The sequence below is a fragment of the Cyprinus carpio genome, chromosome A13, assembly GCF_018340385.1.
Source record: "Cyprinus carpio isolate SPL01 chromosome A13, ASM1834038v1, whole genome shotgun sequence".
Classification (NCBI taxonomy): Eukaryota; Metazoa; Chordata; class Actinopteri; order Cypriniformes; family Cyprinidae; genus Cyprinus; species Cyprinus carpio.
In genome coordinates this window covers 18,794,839-18,822,312 of record NC_056584.1, presented here as the reverse complement: position 1 = coordinate 18,822,312, position 27,474 = coordinate 18,794,839, and the positions used below count along the sequence as shown (strand labels likewise).

General features: G+C 37.2%; 2 protein-coding genes across 8 annotated transcripts in view; both read right to left on the bottom strand.

The window, feature by feature from the left end:
• Positions 1-131: 131 nt before the first annotated feature.
• LOC109100737 (solute carrier family 66 member 3-like) lies at positions 132-4,738 on the bottom strand. Of its 2 annotated transcripts, none has more exons than XM_019114165.2 (7): positions 4,462-4,737; positions 3,170-3,252; positions 3,015-3,084; positions 2,806-2,863; positions 2,483-2,603; positions 2,372-2,413; positions 132-2,291 (listed from the first exon to the last, which is right to left on the bottom strand). In XM_019114165.2, the coding sequence occupies exons 1-7, from the start codon at positions 4,605-4,607 to the stop codon at positions 2,200-2,202; spliced, it is 612 nt and encodes a 203-aa protein (XP_018969710.1). In that variant the 5' UTR covers positions 4,608-4,737; the 3' UTR covers positions 132-2,199. The 2 variants fall into 2 exon arrangements, with proteins under 2 accessions (XP_018969710.1, XP_018969711.1); XM_019114166.2 differs by having other exon boundaries at positions 2,185-2,291; positions 2,526-2,603; positions 4,462-4,738.
• A 533-nt stretch (positions 4,739-5,271) lies between these two features.
• sobpa (sine oculis binding protein homolog (Drosophila) a) overlaps positions 5,272-27,474 on the bottom strand; it is a 35,685-nt gene continuing 13,482 nt past the window's right edge. For 2 of the 6 annotated variants that reach the window (XM_042769178.1, XM_042769180.1), the window contains 5 exons: positions 25,755-25,906; positions 24,945-24,968; positions 18,305-18,388; positions 12,243-14,291; positions 5,272-11,300 (listed from right to left, as the gene is read on the bottom strand). In XM_042769178.1, coding sequence (XP_042625112.1) covers positions 12,255-14,291; positions 18,305-18,388; positions 24,945-24,968; positions 25,755-25,906 — 2,297 coding nt within the window. In that variant the 3' untranslated portion in view covers positions 5,272-11,300; positions 12,243-12,254. The remainder of the gene's footprint in view (positions 11,301-12,242; positions 14,292-18,304; positions 18,389-24,944; positions 24,969-25,754; positions 25,907-27,474) is intronic. The other 4 variants (XM_042769179.1, XM_042769182.1, XM_042769181.1 and 1 more) reach the window with 3 other exon arrangements.

Genomic DNA, 27,474 nt, shown 5'->3' with positions numbered 1-27,474 from the left:
AGGAAGTAAAGTTTTAATATAAACAATGTGGTCATTCCTTTGTCTGCTTCAATCACAGAAATAATATAAATTTTTAATACACATATGACATCTGTATTGATTGTTATTGCATTTAAAAATGTCAAAGAATATTTTGGGTTAAAATGCATCTTGCTTTTATTATCTGGGGTGTCCAGTTGATTACCACAGAAAAACGATTCAGAAAATTACATTTATAAAACAGTTCTTTTTATACTATTGAATCCTGTAACATAAATACTAATCCAGACATATTTTCACATAAAAGGAATGTTTATTGATTTATAAAATACAAACAAACAGATCTATTAAAGTACTTACAGAAGAGACATTAGAAGTGCTTTAGACCTAATAGTTCATTTCAAATCTTATAAACTACAATAAACAGTCTGTTTAGCAACCTGATCATTAATCAGTTTTAACAGTTCTTTAGCTGAAAATTTGGTCAAAAAAATATTTTCCTTTCTGAGAAGAAAAATACAGTTACTAAACTTACAGTATAACAACTTTAAAAAAAACATACAGTATATCTGAACATGTACAAATGCAGCAGGCAAGAAATTACCAGTGTCAGAATCAGTGAAGGATAGGAATGTTTGAACTGTTTCAAAACACTATTTGGTCAGACTTCTGATATATCCTTCTTGTGTCAAATACCATTCATCATTTGTGAGTTCACAGCATTCATATCTGTTTTCCTTCATGGGAATATGAGATTTAAAGCAATTAAACACTGTACCACATCCCAATACATAATATATTTGCATGTTCTGAAGAAAATACCTTGCAAGGCAGCAAAATAAGTGGAAAAGTTTAAGCTGAACACAAGAATCAAAAGTGTAAAAGCGGCTAAAATGGTCTGATAGATGCAAGGAAGACAAGACCAATTGCAATTCAGTATACAAATTAGGGCTGTCAAATCGATTAAATGCACTCAAAATAAAAGAACCCAAAACCTATCAAAAGAGTCTTTCGTTCTCCGGCAAGACGAGAATGACCTGGAGTACCTGACCCTGGTGCATAACCCAGAGAAAAAAAGAAAGAAAAAAACAAGTATACCACTGCATCAGACAAAGAAGATTTATGCAGATTTAGGTTTGCGTGTCCTGGTGGCCCACTTTGTCCCATGGACAGTTTTAAAAAATACCTATCAAAGTGTCCATATGATGCCGGAGCCTTCCCAGACAGCAACATAGTGTTGGCCCAGATCTGTCCCAGCCTCTACGGGCCAACACTATGTTGCTGGTTTTATTTGGATCCGAGACAGGTGCATCCCTTTGTGCAAACTTGAGAACACTGAAGTGTGGTTCCCCAAGGAGCCGATGGGGTTCAACTACCTTGGCAATATGCTAAAAAATATTCGTGAAGAGGTACCCAAGATATTTAATGGATATTCCATTTTTAATCCTATGAATTCAAACTGTTTGTAGTTATGATATTTTCCAAATATAAATTGCATAGGCCTACTTGAAATTCTTGTCTTCAGGTGGAAATTATCACACATATTTACACAAACCATAGTTTGCAGAGCACTACTGTTGGTCGCCTCTCTGACGCCGGACTAGAACTTCACCAGATCATGTCAGTGATAGGCCACCGATGCGAGGCTAGTTTGCGGTCATATTGGGCCCCTTCTTTGTCAGAGAGGAGGGTGTGGTGTTACATTCTTACATCTCAAGCCTCAACAAGCAAAGAAAAACAGACTATGCTCAAACATCCATCCTCCTCCAAGCTTAAACATGAAATAACCCTACCCTTTTCCATGTGTAATTTCACGATCAATGGAAATGTGAAAAATATGCAAAAGTATTATCATGGTTTTGCGCGGCTTTTCAATGAACATGGCTCTGTGTAGTAAATGCTGCTCCACTTGAAAGCATGCACATGTAGAGATTTGCCATTGTTCACTGACAAGCTGCACAAAACATGCGCAAAATATGATTGTGGTTTTGCGCAGCTTGTCAGTGAACAACGGCTCTGTGTAGTAAATGCTGCTCCATGTGAAAGCACGCACGTGTAGAGATTTACTGCTGATTACAGAACCGGCTTTACTGACGAGATGCGCATTAAATATCGTGCAATATTTACCGTGCATCCCTACCTGACCTGAATCTAGAAAAAAACTCCACCAGCAGACAGAGAATACATTGAGATAAACTGTATGCAGAAAGTGGCATCCTCTTAATCTTGCTTCACTGCATGAGGTTTGTAGTAGATGACTGTAACCGTGACCCACATGTTCAGAATGGTCATGACGACAAACCGAATGAGAACTGGAGAAGAAAGAAAGAAGAGATTAAGATGACATCTCAACCAAACAATCAACACATCCCATCAGGAAGCTCTTACGGACCTTGTGTGTCTCCTGTGGTGATGACGGTGGTGAAGATCATCGCTGACAAACAGAAAACACTCAATATCACTATGACAGACAAGTTCTTAGTTTTCCTTTTGCGTCACTTACCCAGGCATGTATATGTGGCCAGAGCCCAGGTAAGAGTGCTGACCTGCCGAGAGTCCTTTGAGTGCCACAGACACTGAAGCTGTGCCAGTTTACTGCTGGCACTAATGAAAGTGCACAGACTCTGAGAGAAAATGGCAAAAAAAAAAAAAGAGAGAGAAAACTCTTATTACCATTCAGTTTGTGGTCAATAAGATTTTTTTTTCCAAGAAATTGCAAGAATGCTATACCTTTAAACTGAATCTATTAAATTCAAAATTAGATGAACTAAGTGTAAATATGACACTAATGCAAATGCATTTGGATCAGTAGTGACATGTTCTCACCATGGCCAGATCAATCACCCACTTCTGTACTGTAAGCAGCTGCCATCCACCCACAAACCTGATTCTTACAGTAAAAGAAATCAAATATTTGTATTCATTAAATACCCTGTTTTATTTCAAATTGGGCAGGTTTTAATTTTTACTGGGATATTATTTCTGACTGTGCCCAGATGAATAGCATAACCTGACAACATGGGTTTGAAGGATACAGTGCTGCGTATATGAGGCTGTGTTTCAGGTTCCTGTTATAGTGCAGGATTAACAGGAGCACTATGACATCTGTGGACACACAAGATTAAAATTACAAATGAGTGTGGATCTCGAGTGTTTAAGCATCAGAATCTGGTCTGTCAGCAGTGCTCACCTTGAGCAATGAGGATGGGATACTCCAGGTATGTGAGCGGTGGGTAGTCATAATACATCTGATAGGACATGAACACTATAAACCTGCACACACACACACACACACACACACACACAAACAAAGAGAGAGAGAAGAGAAGAACTAAGCTGGAAACTTTTTGGCCATGCATAAAAACATATACATTTGACAATTAACACTAGGGTCTGCCAATCATTCTTTGATCTCTAAAATCTAATAATAAATCCTTCCATATGGCACTAAGGCAATACACCAGTTTTCAGGCCACTGTTATTTTAGTATAAGTGATATACTGTTATAGTTTTTGCTAATATTTTGAATTAGATTTTATTTTTATATTTTTTTTTTATTATATTTTAAAATTTTAGTAATTTAGTTGTTTTTAAAATTAATGTCTAAAAATGTCTACAATTTTTATATTTTCTGTTTTCAGTATCATTTTTCAATATGTTTTTTTTGTAATTTTTTAGTAAAGATAAATAAAATATAATTAAAGTGAAATAAGCTTAAGTTTTTTTATATCTTATTTCAGATGTTTGTTTCAAGTAAAGAAAGTGTTTTTATGGTTTTATTTTTGTTTTAATAACCGATAATAACCCTGTTTCAGTGTTGTGTCGTTGTGCTTTCAATGCCTGAAAAATGTCATGGAAATTAATATAAATTAAAAAGAATAAAGTCATAGAATGCATACAAAAGTAAAATGTCATGAAAATAAATGTTTTTCAGTGAATTAAGGTTATTGAAATGTATCAAATAAAAAAAAAGTTTAGCCATATTTTTAAAAAACTAATAAAAGTGACAAAAACACAAAATTGTAATAATTATTGTGCGTGGATTACTATATGCAGAAATGTGTAGAAATGTTGATTTATATGTTAATGAATTTAATGCGCACACACAAACAATCATAGTACAGTGCTCAGCACATTTACATTTATCACCATTCTAAAATGCTTTATTTAATTCATTGATTGATTGATTGATTTTGGAGTTCTATTTTTTATTATCCAGTGGTCACTGCTGTAAAAGTCATGGTGTGTGAAAGCCTGCTTTATACAGTCGCCCATGTGACAGAGGGTCCCTCTGAACATGAGGGGGTCCCTGGCAAGCAAAAGTTGAAGACCCTCAACTACTAACTTTGGTTTCGTTTAATTATACTTTTAGTGAAAATTATTCTCAAATATACTTAAAGCAACTTACTAGAACATCCACATATTTGCATCAGTGACCGCTGGATGCAGCTCGGTCCATGATTTCAGTGCTGAAGTTCTTACCCGAGCAGCTCGAGCAGCAGACTGTTCAGACTGACTCCAGCGCTCGCTCTGGCCCGCATCAGCACGAAGATCTGCGGGAACTTCAGCACCATACACACGAACAGAGTGCTGAAGTTCGCCAAATGCAGCGTCAAATTGCCGTCCATCTCTGTTAATCCCACCTCTATGATCCGCTTGTGGGATCCTGGCACGAAGCAGCTCCAGCTGTTAGAAGCTGAATCAGCGCCACTTCCGCACACATCACATCAGCGCGCGAGATTTGACCCTCCGCAGCGCCCGTAGCTCACTTTCATTGGCGATCTAGTCTCACTCTGTTTTCCCAAGTTTAGTAGTGCAAGATCTAACCTGTGCAAAATATATATATATAAAGGACATAGGCTAATATAAAGATATTTTTTAAATTAATATTTGTTATCAGTCTTTAAAAATATAATTTGTAAAAAGTGTAAGAACTTCTCGGGTTCAAATGTGAACACTACCTCATTGCATTGAGAAAATAATTAATATGAATTTCACAATTCACACAATTGGTGTTATATTGTGTTGCATAAAAAATGTTGACTTTATCAAAAAGGTTTTTAAATTAGTTGTTTCAGTTCATACTTGCATGAAATATTATTGGATCAAAACTAATTATTGGTATAATTTATTGATTTTAGTCTCCCATATAGGTTTTGAGATGCTGTTGTTGCACCAGTTAATAAGTCTATCAATTTTTAAATCAAGTTAGAAAGTCAACATTTTTTGAAAATGACCCAACTATAATTCAATTAAATAAGCAATCAAGAAAAAAAGAGCACTCTTGGAGAATTGAGAATTGGAGTGTGCCTCTATTTATTTGTTTTTAATAAGCAATTCACTGGGTTAAACAAATACTGTTACAACACAAAAATTATACATTTTAAAGCAACAAGTTTTATAACAACTTCATAATCAAAAGACAAGTTTATCTTTTTCTTTTATTCTTGCCGTTTCCTTCTTAAATTTAGAAAAAAAAAAAAAAAACAGACATACTTTTCATTGAGAAGCTTTGCTGCCTCTTGCTACCCTGTTCAAAGAACCATCTCTCTTGCTTTTTATGAATTCAAAAGCTTGCCAGTAATAAATAATACTATAAAATGTTCTGCAAGTACACAAAAAAGATTGAGAAATAACAACAAGGGTAAATGTACAAGGTTTCAGGTGAAAGGGGTGGGATGGGTGAGGGTGGGCAAATTTAGCAAAACTCGGATTCATACAGGACAGACGAAGCATCTATACATCCAAACTAGCCAGATAACAAAGTTGATTTTTTTTCTTTCTTTTTTTTTTTTTTTTTTTTTTTTTTTTTTTTTACAAAGTGGGTTTTGCTTTTTTAAACAAGCAGCCATTGTTAATTACAGAGCACAAAGAATTAAGGCAGCTCAAATGTTCGCCTCAAAACATTTTAACATTAGATTCTTAAAAATTGCAGTTTGCTTTTGTTATTTTACATAGATATAGTGCCTCTCACTCAGAGTACAGAAATAAGAATTTGTTGTTGCATAATTCCGGATGTTGACAAAGCCATCCTCTTAATACCGCCCACAGGAATGATGGGAAAAAAAAAAACATTTCTTACATGGCTACAGGATATTACCGACCCCTTTGTCACACACTATAGATGTTGAAAACTCACATTTAAGCTGCCTCTCGCTTTTCCAGTTCTCTTGATTTAGCATCATTACAGTAGAGCTGACGTTGCTGTGATTGTTTAGTTTGAGTTGTATAACACTGCTCGATGAGGGATGCACTGATTGATTGGTTTTGCTGGTATTTGAGTTGGGTGTATGGGTTTCAGCGTCTCCATCTTGTTTCTGTGCGTGTGGCTGATCTTTGGCCACAGCAGAGCTCATGCTCCCCCCGTCTGATTAAACAGAAGCCCTCCAAACATTCAGACTGACTAATTGTGGTGAACAGAAAAGCCAAGTGCTCTTTTTGTATCCCAGCTTCAGGGCTGAAAGACAGTTTGGTCACTAAAATAGGCGCCTCTCTAGTAGATCCTTTGAAATGCTCTTGGATTACAGTATTGCACTCAAGCTCTATGGTTTGTTATTTCAGTTCATTTTAACTGCTTGTGTTTCTCATCTGTCCTTCTTTGAGCTTGCTGACAGAACACACTTCACTTCCCTCTAGTGGACCAATGTTGCCATGTTCTTTTATTATAAACAACTTTGGACTTTTTTTTTAATAAAGTATCTTATAAATATGGGTTTCATTGTTTTGGGATTATTTCCAAAATTAAGTCTTGAGTTTAAGTGCCCCAACAACATGAAATTGTTATCCGACCACTAGCAGCAGTTAAATATCTCAAATTTTTTGCACATGACTCCTCGTTTACCTCCCATGCTTTTGTTGTTTTTCATATAAAAATAGCTTATTTTTAGATTTACACTACTTTCAAAAGTTTGAGGTCAGTAAGTTTAAAAAAAAATTTATTCAACAAGGATGCATTAAATTAAAACATTACAAAAGATTTGAATTTAAAATAAAATCTGTTCTTTTCATCAAAGAATCCTGAAAAAAAATCTACAAAAATATTAGTAGCAACTGTTTTCAACATTCACAATAAGGAATCGTTCTTGAGCACCAAATCAAAATATTAGAACGATTTCTGAAGGATTATGTGACACTGAAGACTGGAGTAATAGTTGCTGAAAATTCAACTTTGTCAATTCATAGCCTTTTTACAGGAAGTTAAATTGTAATAATATTTCACAACATTACTGTTTTACTGTATTTTTTTTATTGTGTTTTACTGACCCCAAACCTTTGGAATGGTGTTGTATTTTGGTAAGACAAATCACTTATTTTGGGCTTGTTTGGGGAAAGCTGTTTTCTTTTTTAGAAAGGTCTGGCAACCCTGTAATGGACACGCTACATAGATCTTTTTTCACTTAAGAAACTCTGTTCACCATCATGCCATTTAGAAAGCACTGGACAGCAAATCTAATATAACCTTTAACAAATTTCAACAGTTTACTGGAATTTTATGAGAGAAATTATACTATTTTGTGGCCATTTATAATAGTTAACATCCACACAAACACACACAATTTTTTTTCACACACGTTTTTGCTCTTGTCATTGTCTTGTCTGCGTGGGACTGCAGACACTACAACAGTGCTGGGTTTCAGGGCTATATCTGTCCCAGCCCAGTCTGTGCTGCTCTGGTTACAAAAGCAAGGTCACACAAATACACACATGCACACAGGAAAGTAAAAAAAAAAAAAGAAATCATATTTCATATCTGTGAGATAAGCAGTAATGGGTGTTTGGGTGGTGTGTGCAGCTATACGAAGAGTGATTTCAGTAAGACGTGACCTTATATTGTCCTTCATACCCCCTATTAATCAACATAAACAGCTGTAACTGCTTCTTTTAAGAGCACATCATTATAGAGAAAGTAAGTTTGAAAATGGGAATAAAATTATATAGATCAGAGAGAATCATTTAATCTGTCTTGGTGAACAGTGTTATTTTTTTTCAGGACATCTGGATATCAGAGTTAAAAAAAAAAAAAAAAAAAAAGGTAATTGCGATTCTTATGTTTCCCAATTGTAATTTTAAATCTCATACTGTGACCATATTTCACCATTTCAGCTTTGATTTTGCTAAATTGCTACTGTATGTCTTACAAAGCAGACTTTATTTCTTGCATTTGAGACATTTTTCATAATTGCAACTTTGTCTTGCATGGAGACTTTGTATCTCACAGCGTAACTATATCTTGCACTTGCTTCTCGTAATTGCAACTTTATTTCCTGTAATTGTGACTTTATATGTCACAGTGTGACTTATGTTCTTATTATAAAACTTTATCTCACAATTACATTTCTTAGGTGGGAAAAGACTTCCATAGTTCACTATGGTATATTTGAAATACTAACTTAGTAAATAATTACTTAGAGAATAAGTGAAAACAAATAAGAAGGGAGAATAAAAGGGCTGAGTATGAAAAAGGGGAGGAGGAGAGAGGGAAAAATAGAGGAAATTTGAGTCAATAATAAGAGCGATATATGATGCTGTTGCTGGCTCCTCATGACAAATCCAGACATGTAATGTACATTTGGTTGTGCCGTACACACAGTATCAAGATTCTCAGATCAACACTGAGATTCACTGTTTCTTCCATAAACACACACACACACACAAACACACCAATGATGTCTGGTTTACGATCTTTGTGGGGACTGAGAGTATACATTGTGTGTGTGTTTATGCTTCTCTGACATTTTGCCCTTTTTTATCAATCTGCTCTCTGTAACACCATCCAGACGGAGGGTCAGCCAGCCGTATCAGTACTGACAAAATAAATCTGACATAGGAATGTGTGTGTGTGTGTGTGTGGAATGAGACTCTGCCACATACAAACCCCAGAGAGAAATTCAGTCCTCACTCTAACCAGTCACAATTAGACCTCTGAGCCTACTCTTAAAAAATATACCACTGTGAAACTGAATCCTGCAGCAAAAAGTACAGAGGGATAGGGTAGGATTGCACTCTTGTTTGTACATCGTCCAGGAGTGGAGAGAAGAAAAAAAACAGAGGGGAAAAGAAGAAGAGAGAGAAGTGCTAAAGGTTGAAGGAGAGATTTGGGATAAAAAGAGATAAAAACAGAAAAAAATGAAAAACCAAAATACGATTAAAAAGGACTAAAATGAAACAAAAAGTAAGAAAAGAAAAGTAGATCAAAGTAAATTAAGTAAAGAAAACAAACTAAATAATTTAAAAATTACAATACCCCCCCAAAAAAAAGGTCTGAAATTCTGCTCATGAAACTCGAGGAAATGTTTATATTTAGTTCCTCTTTTCATGTTTGACTGAAAATTTTGCCATTTGGAGAACACTCATCAATACTGTCAAATCATCAGAGTGTGTATTTTTGATCAGGGTGATTTTTTTTTTTTATCTTCCTTGTGATTTCCAACACATTGCTTGAACATTTTTTGACTCTTTTGATATTAGACCTTTTCCCAAAATAAACTGGCAAAATTAATGTTTTGTCAAACTGAATTCCATTTTGGCCAGAAATTTGATACACCTTTTCCCACTTACACACACACACACACACACACACACACACACACACACGCTTGGCGTTAAGGTTCACTCCTCCACTTTAGTCAAAACAAATAACCTATGCACACAGGTGCTAACCATGCATTCAGCTCTTACTCTGTGTAACTAAAATCATTTTGGCTCTATGTCCACCTAACCAACCCAGTCTACCTTTAGGCAAAATGTTCTTGGCATCTTGTGTAAGTGAACTCTACACTAAGGCACCTTGGAACTAAATGAAACTGTTCTTGTAACTGTAGCTAGAAAGGAAGTGATGAACATAATTTAGCACTGATTGGGATTTGGCAAAAAATGAAGCATAAAAAAAACTAAATGAACCTCAAGAATGCACAATTGACAGCTCACAGCTGCCCGAGACGCTTACTGACCGCTCCACTGGTTATGATTGTACTCTTGATAGGAAACCCAGGAGGGATTTTTCTTAAATAAGAGCACCGCAATAAGATGGAAACTGATATAAATAATGAGAAATCCAACCCAAATGCCCCTGTGGACACTGATTTCCATCTAAGCCAACTGATACATCAGGACAGTGTGTACATACCCCCCCAGCAGTGTTAGACCAACTCTTTGCTGAGTCGTGAGTGCTTGTGATTGAACAGACTGGGTGGGACAGTCTCCAAGCCATTGGTCACAAAGCTAGCAGCCATTTTAACAGTTTGCCAAAATGCTTGGTGAGGTCTGTACCCTGTAAATCTCAATCAAATAAGTGAGTAAATGAATTTTCATTGCACAATAAACCAGCAAACAATCCACAAACACTGTTCTCCAGTAGTGCCGACTACTTATCTTCTAGTTTTCTTATCCAAGGATGGATGAGTTTCCAGCTTCTTCCCAGGGATGAAATGAAAGTTCACTCCATCCTTCTGGTTTTGTACTCCCTCCAGGGTGTGTACATTTCTCTCTTCCTGTATTTTTTGGTGTCCCGTTCCGGAACTACTCTCCCTCAGAAAGGAGAGTAAGGAAAGAGGTTAAGAAAGAGTACAGAGTGTTTTGCTTGTGTTGCAGATACTCATACACATAGTCAGAGGAAGTGAGGGGGAGAGAGCGAAATAAGGATTTGAGAGGAGACAGTTTTCTGTCCATCTTTTAGAGCGGCTCTGCATCTGTATTAGTCTTTCTTACTGAAGCTATTGAATCAGAAGCATCAGACTCCAAATGTACAGAGAGATTAAACTGAGCCTCTTTGAATGCACACACAAAGCAGAAAACTGGTCCATCCATCTGTGGCAGGATTTGACTGGCCCTGTTCCAAATTATAGTCATTCATGGGCATGTCTGATTGGCAGCCTGGCAGACCTATTGTGTTTGGCTTAAGCTCCACCTTCTCAGAAATCTGTGTGTGTACACTGTAATGCCGCACTGCAATGCCACCTCCAACCAGCCGGGGGAAAGTCCTCTTAACAATGATGAGAAATATCCCTTTCATCAACAAGTAGACTGAGAACAGACTATGCCTGAAGACATCGCAGTTGAAGGTCAAACATCACGTCCGATCTACTTCCCAGATGAACACTTTGTGTCAGTCTTTGTTTAGCCGAAAGGAGTGGAGACGGAGCAGACTGCTGCCCAATCTGGATAATATGTGTGCATATTATGTCACAACGTGTATGTGCGGGTTTGGAAAAGTGGAGCAAGCAAGGCTGACATCTTGATTGGCTGGATTGTGGATTAAGTCTGTGGACAGCTGATGGTCTCTGCTGCAGTGCAGTCCTCTCTATCCCTCTGGTGAGATGTTTCTATTTGAGAGAGGTAGGGAAAATAAAAGAAAGAAGGAGAAGTGAGTAAATTATTGCATACAGCCTTGTTGGTCTTTTTTGATCAGTTTGAATGATTCATCATGAGATCAAATCAGGGATAAATTTAAGAGTGTTGAAGGTATAGGTCACCCTAAAATCAAATTTCCCCTTATGTCATTCCAAACCTTTATACAGTATGTGGAATAAACAAAAGGAGAATTTTTAAAGAATATTCTGGCAAATCAGTGAGGACTGGGGCTGTCCTCATGACAAAACAATGACAAAATTATATCTGTCATTTATAATAGTACAAAAGATTTATATTTCAAATAAATGTTGTTATTCTGAACTTTCTATTCATCAAATTATCCTGAAAAAATGTATCAGGGTTTCCAAAAAAATTATTAAGCAGCACAACTGTTTTCAACATTGCTAATAATAGAAAGTTTCTGGAGCACCTCAGCATGTTAGAATGATTTCTGAATAATCATAAAGGATTCTAAAGAAGAATTTTAATTTTAATGGTAGTATATATATATATATATATATATATATATATATATATATATATATATATATATATATATATAGATAGATAGATAGATAGATAGATGTATTAGTGAGTTATATTGCCCTATATGAACTTTTATGATACTTTTACGGTGCTTTTGCTTCCTTTTGAAGTTAGAAAGCTGTAGATCAACACAGAAAGGAGAAACAAAGTACACTTCTCAAAATTCTCTTTTTGTTTTTCACAGAAGAAAGAAAGTCGTACAGGTTTGGTGCAACCCGGGGGTGTGTAAATGAAAATAATTTTAGAAATCTGCAACCAAGCACAGGAAAATTTATAGAATTATTGTGCTTAAAGCAATCTTAAGAATGAAGGCAGACATACAGTAAATCTTAAGACTACCAAGGAAGTGGACAAAATCTGATTCTCACCTGTCCTCTATTTCACTTGTTCTGATTGCGAATACGCAGACACCTTCTCTTCAGCGGAGGCTCGATTTCCATTGGAACGGTTCCTGTTAATGGGGCTGTCAAGCCACAGGGCAAAATGGCAGCGGTTTTGTCAGCAGGTTTGGGCACGGGCTGAATGACACAGCCAGGTTTGGGCATTAGGGGAAGAGCATAGGCATGGTCCTCACCAGATGGGTCATCTTCAGGGTTCTGAGGTTTGTCCTCCCCTGTTATTGCGGTAATGGCAGACTGGTCATTTGAGATTTTCTTACCTGCTGAGTCTCTTTCTGTTGCCAAGCAGCTGTTCTCTTTCAGGTCCTCTCCTTCTAAATCAGCCCCCGCAGGCTCATCACACACAGCGGCAGTCCTGCGGCAGGGGTCCACTAGAGGGCGCTGCTCTAACGGAGGTGTTCTGATCAAACTCTCTGCTGGAGGCACATTACAGCTCCCATTAACAATCACATTGCAGGGTGTAGCAGAGCCAGGCTCAGTTTTAGCTGTGAAGGTGTTGGTAGGAACAGTGGAGGTGCTGCATGAGATTGGCTGAGAAAGTGGCGGCGTGCCACTGCAGTAGGATGGGTCGGCACAAGGCAGAGCCACACTAGCCAATGGGCTTTCAGCATTACTCTCTCTGTGGTTATCTTCTATTATACCTGTGCTAGTACTGGCCGACCCATCTACCTCAGTTTCACCCAAAACTGCAGGTGGAGGGCTTAACCCGGGCTCTGCTTTTACCTGCACACAGGTTACAGCCCTCTGGATAACTAGCTGTTGCCGGGAGCGACGACTGGTTGTTAAATCAATGACTCCATCTGCTGGTGTGTCTTTGTGGGAGTGTCCAGAGTTTCCATTACCAGAGTTTTCCATTTTAACTATGAGCTTGCCCTGCTCTGTCTGTTTGGAAAATCCTGGAGAAAGTGTATCTGAGGTGGGAGGGGCTTGTTGAAAGTCCCTCCCCTCCCCTCTGTAGGTGCTTTGAGAAAATGGTGGTGGTGCTTTTGAATCACACCGCCCGCTCACAGCATTCGGAAGCGTTCCGTCATTTCCTGGTCGGTCACCAGAAGCCTGCGGACTGAATGGTATGGGCACCGGAATGGGTATGGGGACTGGTAATGGCACAATCACTGGATAGGGCACTAATAATGTTGGTGGTGGCACTAAGGGGGCCAGAGAAGGTATGCCAATATTCATAAAGGGCGGAACTGGGATGGGTCCAGCTGGCATCATGTTAACTGGGGGGAAAGGCAAGGCTGGCATGTGGCCACCTGGATGATGGGGCATCATACCCGGAGGGTTCACAGGAAGGGTTGAGGTGGAGGATGGGTGTATGTGGGGGGAAAGGAGTGGGCGGTGCATAGGGCTTGATGGAGGACCCAAAGTCCGAGGAGGTGGTGGCCCAATGCCAGGAATCATGGGATTGGAATGAGGGCTATTGGGGCCTGGGGGACGTAGGAACGGAGGGCGAATCTGCTGCATCATCTGGTGCTCCATAAAGAGAGGGAGAGGAACTGGGCCACGGGGCGTCATTACCATCGGTGGGCTGCCAGGTGGCACACCCAGAGCTGGATGTAAACCTGCTATATGTGGTGGAGGAGGTGGCGGTAATGCAGGGCTTTCATGTGGCCGCGGTGTGGGGATTTTCGTAGATGATGATGAGGAGGACGAGGAGGATGAGGAGGAACACACATTTCCAGTTTCAGATGGTGACACCGAGTTGGATCCAGAAGGTCCGGCCACAGTGGTGGCACCCCCTGGTGAAGGTGCCTTGCGATTGCGGAGCTCATTTATAGGCGCGCTCCAGGACTCAGGTGTAAGGAGCTGTACACCCGCTGTGCTCTCTGATTTCGTATCACTTGTTGAGAGAGGAGGGTTACATAAACCCCCTGGCAGTGCTGCCTGAGTCTCTTTATAGAATATGTCCATCTTATACTGGTTCAGACACTTTGCACTGCAGAACTGGAGCCGTCTTTCACCCGCTCCAAAATCCAGGTATTCCTTAGTGTGGCGGATGTGTTTGCACCAATCGCAGACCTGTAACATGAACAAACCCCAAAGTGAACAACATAAACTAGAGATTAATACTTCTCAATGTCTATGTCAAGGCATACAAATTCTAATCCAAACACACTCCCTGGACTAAGACATTATTAAAAGAGTATGGCTGTCCTTCTCTAGGACTTAGAGAGCCTGATGACAGTGTGTGAAGTGTGTGTGTGTGTGTGTGTGTGTGTGTGTGTGTATTTTATGAAGTGTCAGATCTATGTAAGATTAGGGTTTAGGGAAATATAGAATTGGCATTAAATATAACAACCCAAGTGTGAAGAAAAAAGTGGTTTATATCATGAAATATTAAAATCATATCAAGCTCTCAGACAACCATTTCTTTCAGAATACAGAAACAATATTGTATAATAAAATTACAATAATAAAATATAAAAATCTATATTAAACATGTATAATGCAATTAAATATTTAAAATAAATATATATGATAATAATAAATATAGAAATAGTGTAACTATAAAATAACAAAAATAAAAATAATGCTTAAAGGGGGATTTATTGGGTATTTCTATGAGTTTTGTTCTCTAACTCATCCTAACACATTGGCTTTCTGTATTTTTGACTCATACATCCTCTCACAAACAGACACACTCATTACAAGATGTCAGGAGTCAGCTGCCCAAGGCAAGCTGCAGGGTCAAACTCTGACAGCCACGACTAAAAGGTTTTCCCTTCAAGGGGCAATTATGCATGTGGATTTTGAGTGTGTGTATCTGTGGCACTGCAGATGACACTAACTGAGAAAGACAGTGACAACAGACTGAGACAGACAGGAACGAGGGGCTTAAACCTGTGAGACAGAAAATGTGGTTTGCGTTTGCATGTATGCGTAAGACAGAATAGACATGGAGGGGGAACTCTGGGTAATTAAAGGATATGATGAGTACTGCTAACACAAAGAATAATTTAACGGGGGGATAGACAGGCCAAAATATAGAAAGATGAACATCAACATACTGTAACTGTCCTATAAGAAAGAAATACTACTAAATGACTGAACGCTGCCTCTGTCTTGCTCTTTTTCTCTGACACTCTTTCTGCCAGGATAGTTTTGTCTGTCCAATCACTCAACAAAACTGTCTTGGAGTTGATAAGGCTGTCACTCTCCAGAGTGGAGGTCAGTCAAAGTAGTTGAGTGCAGAAAATTTGCCTCAGGCCTGGCGAGTAGAGTACATAGAAAGAGATTTGCAAACATTGGCTTGTCATAAAGACAGACAGGTAGACAAAGACAGACCTGGCAACACAACTAACTGCACACAGAAGGGGGAATTTACAAAGAATGAATTCCATTGTTTATTTGCATGCATGGTTTGAGTTGTTTTAGCTCATATTAACTAATATTAACTTATCATATTAAATAATATTAACATATTTATGCAAATTCAGTAATGGTACAAACACACCCAAATACTTGAAAATACTTGAAAATTCTCGATCTTGCGAATCGGTTCTGAGTGCTAGCTTGTGGTATAATTATTATGTATAATAAGCCCAATTAACATAGAAAGGAGGCGTGCTTTATGCTAAAATACTGCATGGTAATGTGCTACACTTGTGAATTTGCTACAAAACGAAGTAGAAACAAAACTACACATCATAATCTCATGCTACAAACAAGCTGAACAAAGTGGAAATCCAATAGCTACAAAGCCCTATGCATGCTTCTGTTGATATGTGTTTTGTTCAAAGGTGTGCACTGTTTACTAATGCATTGGCAATTTAAAACTTTGATTATAATGCCAATATTGCTTTTGAATCAGAATCTGAATATGATTTGCCTCAGGCCTGCCTGAGCAGACTGCAGAGACAGAGATTTCTCTTAAGACTAGTGAATTGACTGCCAAAGCCAGAGTTCCACTGAAGATAATGAAGGCATTTATCATTTGCCACTACTGTCAATGATGGACATTCATCACACTGATAAAGAGAGAGAGAGAGAGAGAGAGAGAGAGAGAGAGAGAGAGAGAGAGAGAGAGAGAGAGGCTGGCTAGAAATAAACACGGCTAGAAATAGACACGCTTGCATACATATTCACACAGCAAAGTAACACAAGTCTACTTCCAAGACCTTTCATTAATCAGTTTTTGTAAACATATTTTCCAGTAAAAATAAGCATACTTAAAACAATATAAACTTATGTTAGATAACTGTATAAAATAAGACTTCTTTTCAGAGAATATAACTTGAATATTTTTTTTCTTTTACCTCACAGAGCTTCTTGCTGTATGCACAACTCTGCTATTTTATAGTGAGGTTTATGCTTAAAACAAGTGGGGTTACTTCAATGTATATTCTCTGAAAACAGTCTTATCATATTACTTTTGTTTCTTGACTAACTTTATCTTGTTTTAAGGATGTTAAGATATTTTTACTGTAAAATACTGATTAATAAAAGTATCTTTTAGTGTAAGAATCCATTTAGAACAAATCAAAAGAGATCAAATTAATATGATTCATTAAGGAATCTAATCCTTAAATCTAGTCCTTAGCGCATTACTTCAATTGGTTTGATATGAAATAAGCTGGCAGCCACAGGATGATGCGGAGGAAAATACAGCGGACAGACACCAATCATTCATGAATCAATGTGAGTTTCTAATGAAGCCTTCGCTCTGTTTTAAATGTGGGAGCTCTGACCATGCCAGTTAACATGCACAAACCAGCTCGAGGCGTGCCTGGATATTCTCAATTATAAATGATTTTCATATTTCCTGAGTTTAAAAAGCGAGACAAATGGATACCACTTAATGAGTCATGGCTCTCTAAGAGAAATTTTACTGCACATTACCCTAATGGACTTCTTTTCTCCCTCTCTCTCTCTCTCTCTCTCTCTCTCTAACATGGTTGAGAGGTAATTACTGTCATTTACTTCTGCTGTGGCCGTTAAGCCGATGTCCGTGACCATGCTGCGAGTAGCTGTACACTCTTTTACTGTAATTACCTGCTAACATACGGCTGCCAACTCAACGTTAGAGAGGAAGCTTCTGTGCTAATGCTTTTTTTCCCCCATCACGCACACCCTCTGACCCCAGGATGTGTCTGTTCTAGATCAGCCATATGCTGACTTTATACACACACACACATGCACATATCCCATTGTCCATTCATGTGAAAAACAGTAACATTCAATGCAGAATGACAATGTTTAAACAAAAACATGAAATATGGAATGTCAGAAAGACATAACAAACTCTTTCTATAGATAATAAAGTAGATTAGCAGAACACCTCATTATTTAGTCTTGAGTTAACAGTGCAGGTGTGTGATTTGACCAGTCTTGTGTCAAGTGCTAAGTCTTCAGGAATTTAGGAAGGAATTTATGGGTCATATTTCACCCCAAAATTAAACAACCACAATAAAAAGTTATTTTAAAGTCATCAAGTTTCTAATTGTGACATTATACTCATCACTGTAATGCAAAAAATGATAATAATAATAATAATAATAATTAAAAAAGTATATTATATATCGATATTGAAGTTCATCTTTAAAAACATGAATCATTAAATAACACTGCTAAATATAAAACTTAAAATAAATGTAAAATTTTCATACTGTAATGGTATATTATATATATTATGTTGTGATTGTCATATTTATTTGTAACATTTAAAATGAAAGATTTTAGTTTTTAATGATTTTACTTTAAATTTTATGAATTTTCTTTTATCAACCACTAATCATTTATCAATCATAGCATGAAAGTAATTATTGGTATTGGCCAGGATTTTAATATTAGTGCATCCCTAATAATAATAATGTCACAATAAAAAAATAAATTAAAAAAAAAAAAATGCCAAAACAAATGTTAGAACAAAAAAGACAAAATTCTTGTCAATACCATATTTCAGAATTAAGACTTAAGACTTTGAGACATGGCCACAATCACACCAATTTCTAAAATCTAAATCATCTTAATCAATATGCATATGCTGTTTCTACATCTCTAATTTTGGGGTGTTAAAATGGTTTATATCTTACAAGCACATCGCTGTTTGTCTTGAGGACAAGTCTGGGCGTGTCTTTGGACAAGCTGTGGTGCGGAACGCCCTCCTCCTCTCTGGCCTAAAGGAAAAACATAATGTCCCTTTTTACGCATGGCCAAAACTGAAAATAAACACACACATAACAGATGTAGAAAAGAAAGAAGGAATGATGTGAATGAGGAAATGGAGTGAGAGCATAAAAAACAATGTGCTGTGCTGAATAGACATATAGAAAGAATAGAGACATTCAGTGTGAGTGTGTCTGCCTACATTCAAATTCTGTAATCCAAGGTTATATATTGGTATGGTAGACTGAAACAAGAACAGTGTTCAATTATATTAGATTCTTTCAAAAAAAAAAAAAAAAAACCTTGAAATATCTCATTTAAAAGCTGAAGAAAAAATATCATTCAGAATTATTCTAGAAAATTAGGGGAGAAACCAGTGCTAAAACACTCACAGACAAAAAGAAACAATGCTAAAATAAATGAAATATCATAAAATAACACTGAAACCATTAAAAGAAAACAATGTGTGTTTGTCTCTGAGCTCTGAGTGCCTGAGTGCCACTGCTGACAGACACCTCACTCACAAAAACACTGAGGAACATAAGTATGCGCACAAACACACTTGTGCCATCTTCTGTCTTTATTTTGTGTAGTGTCTGTGACCCCTCTGGACTTGAGCCAACTCATTTACATATAGCACTAATGAGGCTGCATTCTCTCTAACACACACACAAATGGCACATCCGCAGTCTTAATGACCTGAGGCATGCCGGTGCTCTAAGAAATAACCACACACACCATTCATTTACACTGTGAAGCACACACAATCACATAGATGAAGCCACTGCATTTCATTGGCTCTGTACTTTTACTCTGCACAGTGACAATAAAGTTGAATCTAATCTAATCTAAAACATGCAGACACACAAAAGTCAGTGAACCTGATGGCTTATTAAGTAACCAAAAACTGCAAAGCTGGATAGTGTACGTGTGTATGTGAATACAACTCTGTGCCTCCATATTTTAAAACATGCCCCAAATTGGTGCACCGTGTGTATGTGTTATGCCACCTGGGCTTCAACATTTCAACCACATCTCTGCCAGCCACCATCTGGGCATCACACAACCCAACCCAGGTGTGTGTGTGTTTGTGTGTATGCATTGCCAGGTAAAATGTACTTCTCCAAGGACATAGATGGGAACACATATGAGGCACATTATGGAACCCCCCCCCCCCCCCCCACACACACATACACACTAACACACACACACACAGACTCACACACCTGAGAAAATCACATTCACAACCTCTCCATCCAGTAATTTCTGCCTGGTCTCATGGCATAAATGCACCTGGGTGCACATTTTTTAGCGAGACGCAAAATACGTACCAGTAAGTACATATCACTGCAGTTTCCGAAATAAATGAACACTAGTGGCAGTAAAACTCAGACAGCTTTTATTCCTTTTTACTGAGTTTACAGAGTTTCGATTAATAAAGTGTAATTTTCGCACAATTACTTAAAGAATATCATGTTTTGACTTCAAAACAATATTTGTATGTTGGGAGATATGAAAACTGATGCTTTTGTATGTTAGCATCGCACATATCCAGCTTCAAATCTATGGTTTTTCATTGATGGTAGGTTTGTTTGGTAGCTCATGGACTACGGAGACATACTTGAGAGGTGAGGAGCTCTGGTTCAAATCCTGTGTAACCATGGTTTGAAAAAGCAGTTTAAATCTGCATATAAGAAAGTTCAAATGGCACGGTTGCATTAACAAATGTGTTTTTATATCAGTTTTTCATTTGTTAACACTATCGGGTAGGTTTAGGGTTGGGTTTGGTGTAGGGCATATTTCCAACACGACAGAGCATTAACTTTTAGCGACAGTCCCCAGATCTATCTATCTATCTATCTATCTATCTATCTATCTATCTATCTATCTATCTATCTGTGTTTGTTTTTGGGCATATTTCCAACACGACAGAGCATTAACTTTTAGCGACAGTCCCCAGATCTATCTATCGAGGTTTTGTTTTACTGTCATAAAGCAATGCATTTGTTAGTTGACATTAAACCATTAACTCTACATAAGCAGACATGTTGCCCAAGGTGCGTCCGCTAATATGTGAATGGCTAGAGCGGCTAAGTGATTTGAGAGTACGTATGTTTGTTATCCTGGCTAGAAGCTATGAAATAATCACCCTGCACCATGAGTCACAACGCCTTGGCAACAAGACCTGGAGAAGCAGAGTCCCAAAAGCTTCAGCACTTGCACACACACAAACACACACACAGCTAAAAGAGTTTGTTTCTGAGACAGAGAAATTGTACTCCAACTTTCAAAAAGGAAATGAATAAATAAGTTGCACGTTTGCAAGCCTGCAGTAACTAATGTATGCATGTTCTCATTTTTTATTATGAGTATATTAATGAGATATCTGTATATACCGTAAATCAACATCACCATTTACCGGCTGATACTTTAAGCTCCGTCAGATTTTAACATTGTAATCAAATTTAACATTTAAGAGAGTTACAATTTCTCCTGACACACGCACACAGGCACACAGTGCAGAAGAAAAACATAGAATGAAGCATGAATGAATCAGCAGATGAAGAAATTAATGAAAAATGCCAAGAAAGGGATGTTGTGGATTTAGAAGTAATGAATTGGTTAAGATCCAACACACACATCTCCAAAGACCTGGTCATTTCTGTCCCCTCACACAGTCATGGCCTAATGTTAAGAGAGTCGGACTTGTAACCCAAAGGTCACGGGTTCGAGTCTTTGTACCGGCAGGGATTGTAGTTGGGGGGAGTGAATGTACAGCACTCTTTTCCACCTTCAGTACCATGACTGAGGTGACATCCTTAAGCAAGGCACCGAATCCCCAACTGCTCCCTGGGTGCGGTGTGCCACAGCAAAAATGGCTGCCCACTGCTCCGGTTGTGTGTTCGCTACTCACTGCTGTGTGTGTGCACTTGGATGGGTTAAATGCAGAGCTCAAATTCTAAGTATGGGACACCATACTTGGCACAAAGACATTATTTAGTATGTTTAATCAGTTGTTTTCCACACAGACCAAATGTAGGTGATTTCAGGCTTTACTATACTTCTTCAGCTTGTGCTATCTTTCTGTCTTTCATATTCCCAATGTTTTGTTCTCTCTTCATCCGAGCTGAACATCACTCTGTATGCTGACTCACACCAAAATACTGAAAAACATTCACACAAACACACATGCAGCATATTCCCATTCAGTCTACACTAATCTTTTCTCTTGCCCTTATTGGCAGAGCTGCATTTAATTCTGTTTCATTCTGATTTAATGGCATGAAGCATAAACTGGTCTGATGGTCTTCTGTGTGTCCATCTGCTTGGCTCTTTAAAAAGGGTTGCTTTGCCCAGGTGTCCAAGACTGAGGTACACATTTGTACACATTTTCTTCAATGTCTCTTTCTCTCTCTTTCATGAAAATTTTTTTGTTTAATTCATTTTGACAGTTTTGAGATCACTGGTAATTTCTGCCGCAATGATAATACCATGTATTGTGATGTATACCATGTTACTTAATGATTACCATTATTATTTACTTAAGCAATAAACAACTCAAGGCCATTTGTTTGTTATCATTTTATAATATAACACTGTCTTTCTAAACTTTCTTTTTTTCTTAAATGAATAAGAAATTCAAATCAAATGTGAACAAGAAACTGTTCAAAGTCTGTCAAAAAATATATATAACTTTTCCGTTTTGAAAAAAAAAATCTCATTCCAGAATTGAGCCAAAGCGATTCAGAAATCCTGTGCCCAAAAGTGTACATGTCAAAAGAACACAAGATAGAACTTGATAGTGTTGACTAACATTAAAACTTTCTATGCCATAGCCTTTGATATGTTCCTTTGATAACTGTTTTCATGATACAATATAAAGACCTGCAACAAACTCTCACTTTAACTGAGTTAGAGTGACCCAAGTTCATTGTACCGTACTTATTCAGCCTTCATCACAAACAAATTTCAGTCCTATTCACCTCAGTCCAGAACAAATCACCATATATAGGCACACTTCTCTGTATTCCAAATATTCAGTTACTCTAAGGTTTCATGAGGCTAAAAATATCCTGTCTAAATTCATTAGCTCAGCACCTACACACACACATGCAAATCTGAGGATTAGGACACTGTAAAATGAGCCCACCGTCTGACACAATAAACACAATACAATAGCAATAATGTGTGTGTGCATGTCTGGCAGAGGTTTACCACATTTCCTCTGAGGAGGACAGTCCTTATTCACAAACAAACAAACAAACACACACACACACACACACGCATGTATGGAAGAACACACACACACACCCACACACACTTTCCTCTGAGGAGGACACTCCTTATTCACAAACAAAGAATTATAATCACCTGAAGCAGCTGGCGTGAGGATATTTTACGGGCCGGTGGGATGATAGAGATACTTATGCATGTGTGTGCTTTCTCTTTTTCCCGTATTGAGTTTTGCAGATGTAGCAGCTGCAGGTATTTACTGCAGTAACACCAGACCGCAACTAGACCCACCGCCCCTCCCAGTGTCTTATTTCACACACACAAATACAATACTGCTTATCTTTGTAACTGACCTTGTGGTGTACATGACAAAATAGAAAGAGAAAATGTTCATATAATCTTAGAGTGTAATAGAGTTTTCCCCTCTTAATGAATTATAGAAATAAAGGTGGAGTCGCAGTGGTGGCAGAACGCCAGCAGAATTGTCAAAGGAGTGAAGTAAACAGCTCTATGATTGGTGGGATTAAATGAACATGCTCCTGCCAGACGTTCGTTTGGCATTCCACAGACGTGTCTCCTCGGAGAACCAGATACAGCATCCAAACGTCTACAGACGTGCCAAAACAACCTCACAGTTTACGCTATAATAATCACAGACTACACTGACCGCATATCAGATGATGTCACTCAGCACACAATGTTCTCTTTATTATACATGAGTAAATAAATAACGAAAATCTGGATATTGAGCAGAAAACTAATAGCAGTTTTATAATAAAGTCATGGACAATGAAAATTAAACTGCAGATGCACATCAGCCCGTTATGCTCTGATGTGAACTTCACAAGGTTAAATCAATGTTCATATAAATCTCACAAAAACATGTCCAGGCCATATTCCTCCAATGACTTAATCTACAGAATTCGAACAGTTTGCATAAACAAACATTGCACAAAAAGACTTTGCAAAATGTATAAAAGTGTGAATCTGTCCAGGCCACATTCCACCCCAAAATCAAAAGATAAACAGAAAGAAATGAAAACTAAATTATTTACCGTATATATGATTATATATGTAATTTATTATTTATATAAAAATATTTGCATTAAGGTTTTTTTTTTTTTCATTTTATGTTAGCACATTTTCCACAAAAATCTCATTTCCAGAATATATTCAGGGATTTTTTTCCTGACTTTCATTAGATTGTCATTACTGTAGTGCAATGTTGTTGTTTTTATTTTTTATCAGCATACATTTTTCAGCATAAATCAGCAGATATAATAAATATTACAATGATGTATAAATACTTTAAATAATGCATCGTTTTTTTCCCAAACAGTAATGAGAATGAGATTTTTTTTACTATGGTAATAATCAAAATTAGGGGTGCTTAATTAATGTTCAAGTGTCATGAAATGTCTCAATACAAAATTAATGATTAAATAAAATTGGCTCAATTTTCTTGACCATTTTCAACAAAATATATTTACCTTTTTATTAATTTCATTTATTTATTTATTTATTTATTTATTTATTTATTGAATTTGGGGTGAAATAGAAACCAAAAATATGAATATGGTCGGCTCTTAACAGTTGTTGTGAATTCACTGTCATGGTGTTAGTCACTGTCACTGACCGATTTTTTCTTTCTTGACATTCTTTCTTTAAAAAAGGTGGTGTTTTCAGTATCAAAATATATATGTGCATGTACTATCTATATGCTCATTTTATATGCTAGTTCCATAAAAATCATGTTTTATATTTAGCTATGTGAATAATATAAATCTATGACCTATATCTATGACCTATAATTTTTTTTTTACACATCTTATGCAGGTCTTTGAGCTCTATACCCCTGGGCATCAACACTGCTCAACAATTCATGAGATTTTACAATTGTTTGTGTATGTTTTGTGTATCCAAATTTTTTTGTGTGTGCGACACAGACTAAGCATTTAGGTTTATACAGTATGTATATGTATGTGTATGTGTGTGGTAGAGCCAGAAAAGCTCATGTTTGCATGTTTGTTGGTCTCTTCATGCTGTCCACTCTGTCCTCAAACACACCACACACTATGCGAGGGGTGGCTGTGAACAAACATGCATGCATGTGGGAGTGTGTACGCATGCATGTGAGACTTGTATGCATGTGTGATGTTGTGTGTCTGTGTATGCAAATGTGTGTGCTTTTGTGTATGTGGATAATTTATGTATGCCTGAGAGTGTGTTTTTGTGTGTGTATGATATTATGTGTTGTTTCATTGTTTTGTTAGGTGTGTGAGATAGTTTCTAACACACACGAGGAGAGGAGAAATCCAAACACAGTATACTTACACTGCAATTCCTCACATATCCAAGTAGATAGAAGAGAAAACACACAATCAATATCTGTCTCAGTCTGATGGCATGAGGTCTAAATCTAAATGAGGCTCATTGCAGTTATGCTGTACCTTTTGAGCTCTGTAATAAAATAGCTTATAATTTCTGCAATTTTATCAAACAGAGACAAACCAGTTATTACCACAAAGCATCACAGAGATCATCCAATCCATTGCTAATACTGAATATTGATTTGTGGTGGTTTTACCACCCAAAATGTGTCACATTTTCTTAGTTAAAAATAAAATAATTTGTAAATAATATCTAAACTAAAAATGAAAAGTGATACATGATAAGAAAATAATAATATGATCTCCATCTTTAAAAACTGTCAGTTTAATATTTTATCCTGTTATGTTTGTTTGTCATTAAAATGTACTGCAAAGTAGAAATGACTGATGCCATCAGCTTGTCTTTGTGGACCAAGCATTGATGAAAATTAAAAGTTTCTTATTGTTTCAGCAGATCAGAATAATAACCTAAGGCTCTAGAGATAGACTGCTGTTTATGGAGAAATGACTTGAACTATGAATCACCATATAAATACCTGCTTCTTTCACACCTGTTTCTCTGTCTGATATGTGTTTAAAATCAGAAAATGTAAAAAGTCTTATTATGTCTCATATAACAGAGTAAGAGTCATTAAAAGTTTTGAGCCAGAGAATTTAGTAACAATGAAGGTTAAGGCACAACAGAAGAAGTGAATTCAGACAGAAGGAGCCTGATTGGCTGAGGGGACAGGAAGAGACAGAGATTGGCATTTACCTTGTTGCGTTTGAAGTAGGCACGACGACAGGCAGCGAAGCATTTCTCACTACAGAAACTCTTCAGTTCAGAGCCCATACTGAGAGAATAACGCTTCACTCCCACCTTCTGACACCACGCACACATTATCTGAACATTAGAGGTGTCCTCCTCTGAGAAAGAAAGAAAAAGAGAAAGGATATATAAGGATCTATTCAGTCAACCTTTTGAAAAATAGTGAAATTTCAGATACAACATAAACCATTGTTGTTTTTCTTCATATTGCTATTTTTATGAGACTAAATTAACCATCATTTCAAGTATATCGGTAGATTTATTTTTCAATCCTTACACATGCAGACATTGATTCGTTGATTCATCCACCACCATTTAAACATATTTTAGACAAACAGTATATAATGCAGCAACACATATACTCTGGGTGTTTAAACACCGCAGGCAATCTTCCCTCACACAGAAACCTGTCATCATGCATCACCTCACACACATCAGGACTGTATATGTTTGTATATTTCTTGTGTGTGTGCATTAGTCAATCTGCCTACATCACAGTGCATGCCACATGATGTTAGATCCTTCCCATCATGCTCCACTAACAACTAAAAGCTTGCGGGCACAAGTGTTCGGGTTTAGATGTTTGAAGTGTGAGCATATGTGAGTGTGTTTGGGAATGGGGGTGAGTGAGCTTCTGGGGCCACAAAGACACACACCAAGCTAACTGATTCAAATGGAACGGACACTGCCACAACAGAAAACTGTTCACTTTTTTGGTGTTTTAATAAGGTTGAATTTTGTGAGATGTGAAATCAGATTTAGTATGTGATCATTTTAATGCGTCTGCCCATGTCAAATGATTTCTCCTAAGAGATCTTTTACATTCTCACCCTCTAGCAGCTGCTTAATGATCAGATACATCTGAGTGAGTGGAGAGAAAATGTCTGCCCATTAGACTTAACCTTTCTTCTCACCCCTCTCTCTGTTTCTTCCGTCTTTTGTAATAAGCGTGTAGAGCAAGTTATGATTTAAGAATAGAAATAGATACAAATCAGTTCAGAATTATGTTAAACATGTCTCCATAGGCTAAACATACAACATACTTCATTAATCAAATCCACTTTTGAACGGCCAAAAAAAAAAAAAAAAATAATCAGCACAAGGAGAGGAGATCAGAGGAACGAACCCAAAATCAAGCATAGTTTTTTACTTAGTGATTTTTGCTTTTTTTGCTTCAGTGATTTTTGTATTTTAGATTCTGGTTAATATTTAAATTTAAGTCTGGTTATAGATTATTGGTTTTGCCGGTGGTATGAATTTGGGTTTAGGAGACCTTTTTGAGACTTCAGCAAACTTTCTGTTTGAAATGTGCAAGAAGTCATTTATGATATAAAGGAATAACACACTCAAAAATTTTGTACTAATTTACCTTGTGCCATTCCAGACTCTTATTTTCTTCCACCAAATACAAAAAAGAGTTAGAGGTGGTTTTTTTGCATTTTTTGTATGTTTGTAGCTGAAGGGATGTTATGAAATTTTTCTAATTTTGTGTTTTTGTGTTGCACAAGTGATTTGGTTTTTTGATTTTGCATTTGCACTTAAATTACAACTGTATACTTTGATACTAGGGGATGAGGTGGATCAGGGCAGGCATAATTTAGTCTTTTTTATGTGGCATTGGGTCTTTACACTGAATTTTGAGCAGGAACAGAGCAGCCTTAAATTC

Excerpts from the sequence above, each read along its gene's own strand:
- LOC109100737 (XM_019114165.2), bottom strand. The coding sequence starts at position 4,607 with ATGGACGGCAATTTGACGCTGCATTTGGCGAACTTCAGCACTCTGTTC. Across the intron at positions 2,604-2,805 it reads GGGTGATTGATCTGGCCATG|AGTCTGTGCACTTTCATTAG; the intron begins GTGAGAACATGT and ends ATTTTCTCTCAG. Across the intron at positions 2,292-2,371 it reads CACCACAGGAGACACACAAG|TTCTCATTCGGTTTGTCGTC; the intron begins GTCCGTAAGAGC and ends TTTCTTCTCCAG.